Raw genomic sequence first — 6374 nt, 5'->3', positions numbered from 1 at the left:
TAAGATAGTCAGGTGCAAATTTCAACTGGAGATTTGGTTTGAATTCCAAGCTGTCTAATATCAAATTCAATCTACACCATCTGCCAAAACCAAACAGTCTCTGCATGAAAATTACCAGCCCAAATATCATCATCTGCTGATGGGGGATAAAACCGACCAAAGCTGTCTGAGGATATCTACAGCAGTCAGTACCCCTGAGTGCATAAGGCAGATGCTTTGGAAAATAGACTTGAACAGCATCTTAACACTGCCATCTTGTGTCCAAATCGTTGATCTAATATTGCACATTGCAACATGTAGACAGCCTTGGGGCCTGCTGTAAAAAGACTATTTGCATATGGAGGAAGTGGACGGATAATTCGAGCATTGTCTAATATTAGTTCTGCCCGGTGGCCATCATTAAATTACTGTTGTTATTAAGCCAGGTACAACATGTCCTGCAACAACTGCTTTGCTGTTAGGAACAAGAGTGTAAACTTCCGTGTTAAGGTTAAAGAAGAGCCCCACCATATTTAACTTAATATTTAAAGACATAATTATGAAAATATTTTTTGAATTTGACCAACTAGATTTCACAGTATTTATGTGCGTATGACACAGTTCATGTCAGCAGCCCTGGTATTTTCATTTATTAGGAGTCCCCCTCAACATGCAATTCCCCATTGCATGATCTAATGAAGTCAATGTTATGATACATGAAACTGCAATGGGAAACGTAGCAAAGAACACCACATATGATTATACATTGCGTAAATGTTATATATATATGTACAATATATTTACTAACTCAGACTTTATATGATTTTTCCAAATAGGCCTACAGTAAAAGATAGACACTTCCCAGCTGTGCATTCATCACACTTCTGAGTTGTGGTCTTTGATTTTTTTGTGAATTAAGCAGAGAAAGGCTTCAACAAGTTGGTTATAAAAGAGGAGCTCAGTTTTAAACTGAAATTAACAGTGATTGTAGCCTACAATGAGACGATATCTTTAGGAACATCCAATACAAGTGCTTAAATGATAGGTCAAATATGGTATATTTAAGAATATAAAAAAATGAAGTGTGGTCAAAGATATGTATTGTTTTAATAGTATTAATATGAATACAATGATAGCCTTAATGGAGGAAAACAAGCTCTATTGCTCTATTGTGACTTGTGGATCAGATCTGTTACCCTGCAACTTTAGCTTGTTAGTATGAAAGGTTTTGAGGGGACAATACATACTGAGATAAGCTAGGTGGCGGTAGCTGTTAGCTAGCTCTGCAGTTTCCCCGCAGCAGCAAGAAAATACAGTGGAGCTCCACCTCTTCCTCTGACGGTGAAGAGTCCCTAAACTTCCCGAAAACCTGTCCGACAGCTCAGCCACCCTCCAGTCGTCCCGTGAAAGCTTCACAAGAGACAAGACTCTGCTTTCTCTCCCGTCTGACACTATTTCAAGTTAAAAGGTGAGTTCTTTGCTGAAGAAAATTCAGCTTTCCTTTTTCGGAATAAACAAGAGGGCACACCCACTATAGCTTTCTTTTACCAAAAAAGTACTGTTTTATCATCTTGATTTGCTTTACATTTAAAAGTATATAGTCAATATCTACTCAGTAGGTTCATGCATGGATGACAATGCATTAATTTGCTATGATTGACAGCCAGAGAGTGCCCACTTTAGACATGTCTGAGCTTGTCCTGGTATCATGCCGAGACTCAGCATGGCAAGTTTCTCTTCAGGGTTTTCAGCTAGGATCATGCCACCAAAGAGACGAGCTGCTTCTGCTGCTAAGGCAGGTGGGAAGAAGGTAAAACAAGAGCCCGAGACACCAGCGCCCAAAGATGCCTTCACCTCTGCAAAAGAGGCCCTTCTGGCTGCAGGGTCACAGGTGAAATGCAACAGGAAGGTGGATGATCAATGCTCAGTGTCCGGAGAGGTAAGTCAAATAATATATACTTTTCACTTAACGCAGAATGCTAAGTGCAAATTACTTTTAATCAAAACATATATCATTTTTTTCACCAGGTACACGATGACTATGACTGCATGCTCAATCAGACCAACATCGGGCATAACAATAACAAGTTTTATGTCAATCAATTGATTAAAGGAACCAAGCAATACTATACATGGAACAGATGGGGTAGAGTGGTAAGTTTGTCCTGCAAGACATTCCTACTAAATTACCCTTTTTGACTTTATTCAGTTTTGCTGATTTATTATATTTTAAATATTAGTAACAACTGTACTTTTACTCTGGGTTTCTTATCTTTTAGTTTTCTTCATTTTGTTATATAAAAGCAATTTTGCCCTGATTGCCTCATGTCTAATCTGAGTCCAGGGGGAAGGTGGACAATCCAAACTCAACACGTTTGATAATCTTGAAAAGGCTGTCAAGGACTTTGAAAAAAAGTTTAAGGACAAGACCAAGAACAACTGGAGCGATCGGGCAAATTTTGTTTCTCACCATGGGAAGTACACCCTGATTGAGGTGGATGGAGAGCAGGATGCTGAGGTCAAGGTAACCATAATGTACCTTCACTGGAACAAGGAGTATTGCATATAAAACGTCTTTCAGATGCAGTCATCAGAGACATTTTATAATCATTATCTGCCTTGGCAAAATCTCACTGGCTCTGCTTTTTATAATTGCAGGTGAACACTGATGGAAAGAAGGTCAAAGTCACAAAAAATGTCCAACCTTGCAGCCTTGACAACCCCACCAAGAAGCTTATCGAGCTTATTTTCAGCAATGACATGTTCAAAGAGGCGATGGAATGCATGAACCTAGGTGGGTGTGGCATAGTTTACCTAGCATGAAATATAAACCTGTCTGTCAAGTCTGCTAAAGTTCAGTGTTCTGTACCACATGTTGGGCTTTGAAACTAGATGGGATTCAAAGAATAGGCAACATCTCTGTGATTTTTGCATAGTATCTTGTTAGCTTAATTTGAGTGTTGCTTAGATGTACATTAAGAAAACTAGGAGTCCATAATGTGACATGTTAATGATTGACCTTTGCAACCAACAGAGGGTGAAGTCTGCATTTACACAATGCATCCCTTTATCAGCATTAGCCATGCCTTGTGCTTTGCTAACAATGTTTTTGTCATTTAATTGTTTCTTTTAATACTTGGAGGTAGTGAAGGTAACATTTGCACCTTTATAAAATAAGCAAAACAAACAGTGTGAGATTACTTTTCTTAACCCTTAGATGCACGAGTGACTGGACCCTACACTCTTCTATAAGTGGGTCAAAAAGGACCCGTATTAGAATAATATGTGTTTTTATGCCATTTTTGTCATTTTGGTTAAGAAAAATCACTTGTATAATATTTAGTATTATATTTTGGTTCACACTAGAAATATTTTATATTAAATTTTTCACTATTTATAATTTTTTAATTTCTTTTTACATTTTGAAAAAAAAACGAAATTCCATAGAAAATGCATGCGGGTCATTTTTGACCCACTTATGGAAGCTTGGGATAGTAATACAAAAACTACAATTTCTTAAAATTTGAATGGCACGATATCCAAAACATGTTTTTTGAGGAATAGCTGGAATATGAAATGATGGAAAAATGTAATTACAAAGATACTCTAAGAAAACCACCTCACCGGGTCAAAAAATACCCACTTATGCATCTAAGGGTTAAGAAAATAGAAGAAAATATAAAATAACACAGATTTGTGTTTTTTGTGTGTGTGTTTGTGTGTGCGTGCATGTGTGTGTTTGCGTGCGTGTGAATGCGTGGATGGTACAAAGACATCAAGAAGATGCCTTTGGGCAAACTCAGTAAAATTCAGATTGCAAAGGGCTTCGAAGTGTTGGAGGAGATTGAGGCAGCCATGAACCAAAAAAGCAGAAACGCAAGACTGGAAGAACTCTCTTCGAAATTCTTCACCACAATCCCTCACAACTTTGGCCGGAACAGACCACCAACCATCAACGACAAAGAGATTGTGAACCAGAAGAAGGAGATGCTCATGGTGAGATGTATCTTTATATAATATTCTGGAAAAAACGTTTTGGTGTTTGCTCCGTCCAAAAGTAACTCCTTTTACATGTACTGTAAAGGTGCTGGCTGACATAGAGATCGCCCAAAATCTGAAGTCAGAGACTGAAAAGTCTCAGGAAGAGATGATAGAGGAAGTTCTTCACCCTCTAGACCAGGACTACAGTTCTCTCAAATGCCATCTCACTCTAATGGACAACAAATCAGATACATTCAAGGTACTGTCATAGTGATATTAAGGTTTAGTGAATACAAAGCACTTGAACCATGTTCCAATGTCTGATCATGTGTCCTCTTGTCAAACTGTATTTCCTTTCTCTCATTTAAAGATCATAGCAAAATACCTGAAAGCAACTAATAGCAGCCCCAAAATTGTCAATGTTTGGGTTGTTGATCGAGAGACAGAGGTAGGAATTGGACTCAATCAAGTTTATTGTGACATAGGAGACTGAAATCCTCTGACCTAACGCATACGTTGCACATTGCAGGGAGAGCGGTTTAAGGAGCATGATGATCTGGAGAACCGCCGTCTTCTGTGGCACGGTACAAACATAGCGGTGGTGGCAGCTATTCTGAAGAGCGGTCTGAGGATAATGCCCCATTCAGGAGGCCGTGTTGGTAGCGGTATCTATTTTGCGTCTGAAAACAGCAAATCTGCAGCTTACGGTGAGTCTGTATGAAAAATGCAGGGATTGAAAGAGATGAGGATTAAATGAATTGCAATCATTACAAATGACATTTTCTGCCATTTTCTTTTTAGTGCGTGCCTCTAAAAATACTGGAGTGATGTTTTTGAGTGAGGTAGCCCTGGGCAAAGAACGTACCATCACTAAAGACGACTGCTCCTTGAAGAAGGCCCCTGCCGGCTTTGATAGTGTGGTGGCGCGAGGGTCTGTGGAGCCAGGTACTAATCCTAAAATGAATGAGAGAGCTACAGGTTTTTTGTGTGTCTCAAGAAAAGCTCAAGATTATTTTGTTTTTGTACAACTACTCATGAGAAACATGCTCACAGGAAACACATATGTCATTATCAATATTTATTACAAAAATTAGAACCACTGTGTTATTTGAAATCATGCAACATCTTTTGTTTGGTTATTTTCTGTGTTTTCAGATCCATCCAAGGACACCTTCATCACCCTGGAGGGCAAGCAGGTTGCTGTGCCTCAGGGTGAGCCTTTAGATCAGCCCCAGTTCAAAAACAGCCACTTCGGCAACAGTGAATATCTCATCTACAAAGAGAGCCAGTGTCGCCTTCGCTACCTGCTGGAGCTTAAAATGCATTAACTCAAGGAATTCCATCTATATAAAGGGCTTTCAAAAAGCTTGGCTTTCTGTTTTCCTATAATAATAATAATTATTATTATTATTATGATATGGTTTTTTGCTTTACTATTACAGCTATTACTGGTGCAATTGTCTCTATTTGATTCATAAATGACTTCTCTGTGCCTTATATATTGCACTCTGTATAACTGTTCTGAGTACTTAAGACTGCACTACTGTTATTTCACATGGTGCAATGAAGCAATTACTTTTTTACTTCTCTAAGCCTCTATATATTTGCACAGTTTTGTTAGAAATAACATGATGCACATTATGTTATATTTGCCATCTTCTAGTTTGAGTAGTTTATTCATTATTTAATCCAAGTAGAAATGCTTATATAAACCTGTCCCTGAGAGAAAACATATCCGTAAGGATTTTGCCGCATGCCTTTGCAACTTTAGACATTTTGACTAATGTTAAATAGTAGAGTAGAAAAACGATGCTCTATCCATAGATATGTTTACAGTTAGTGAAGTGCAATGTGTGGCTAATGTTCAATCACTGTTACCAGTCTAATATTGAAAGAAAGACTCTGTTGCAAAGTAACACGTCATGAAAAGCTTGATCAATGTCTTGAAGGTCTCCTGGCTATGGTACAAATGCAACCATGTGGTGTCAGTAATGAGCAAGTCCATTTGGAATGTAAATGCATTTTTGCACTAAGACATTACTTAAACCAATGATAAGTAAATTAAAAATAATTGTGCCTGCAATGTGTTGAAGTTTTTTTTCCTTCTGCATGATGAGCCTAAATACTTAGATATTTTTGTCTAGTGCTATTTGTTTTCCGGTGTGCCACGTTATATGGTAGTCATTGTTTGCTAACAATATTTTTCATATAAGAAAATGTCAATATTTCGCTGGACGGCATTCAATAAAAGGCAAAATAACTTATTTGCATGAAAGTAATACTTATTGAAACAGATGGTGGTGTGAACATATACAAAATCGTCTTGAAGATGCAAAACATGGTAAAATGATCAAGTTCACACTTTCTATCCCTTAGGAGATTTGTCTTGACCTCAACATAAAGGCTACCATATA

At 37.9% G+C, this 6374-nt stretch overlaps 1 protein-coding gene across 1 annotated transcript; it reads left to right on the top strand.

Moving 5' to 3' along the window:
* Positions 1 to 1318: 1318 nt before the first annotated feature.
* Positions 1319 to 6043, top strand: parp3 (poly (ADP-ribose) polymerase family, member 3). The gene is made up of 11 exons (XM_034139355.1): positions 1319 to 1447; positions 1722 to 1918; positions 2008 to 2133; positions 2324 to 2503; positions 2638 to 2773; positions 3752 to 3975; positions 4064 to 4219; positions 4331 to 4408; positions 4490 to 4667; positions 4762 to 4905; positions 5116 to 6043. Exons 2-11 carry the CDS (start codon positions 1739 to 1741, stop codon positions 5286 to 5288), a joined length of 1575 nt encoding a protein of 524 aa, XP_033995246.1. The 5' UTR covers positions 1319 to 1447; positions 1722 to 1738; the 3' UTR covers positions 5289 to 6043.
* The last annotated feature ends 331 nt before the right edge of the window (positions 6044 to 6374 follow it).

This window comes from Trematomus bernacchii, unplaced genomic scaffold (genome assembly GCF_902827165.1).
Source record: "Trematomus bernacchii unplaced genomic scaffold, fTreBer1.1, whole genome shotgun sequence".
In the NCBI taxonomy this organism is placed as follows: Eukaryota; Metazoa; Chordata; class Actinopteri; order Perciformes; family Nototheniidae; genus Trematomus; species Trematomus bernacchii.
This window is presented reverse-complemented; position numbering and strand designations above follow the sequence as displayed.

What these genes read in the sequence shown, in the direction of transcription:
- parp3 (XM_034139355.1), top strand. Translation starts at nt 1,739, where the DNA reads ATGCCACCAAAGAGACGAGCTGCTTCTGCTGCTAAGGCAGGTGGGAAG. An exon ending in GGAACAGATGGGGTAGAGTG is followed by an intron (nt 2,134 to 2,323) that starts GTAAGTTTGTCC and finishes ATCTGAGTCCAG; the next exon opens with GGGGAAGGTGGACAATCCAA. An exon ending in TTGTTGATCGAGAGACAGAG is followed by an intron (nt 4,409 to 4,489) that starts GTAGGAATTGGA and finishes TGCACATTGCAG; the next exon opens with GGAGAGCGGTTTAAGGAGCA.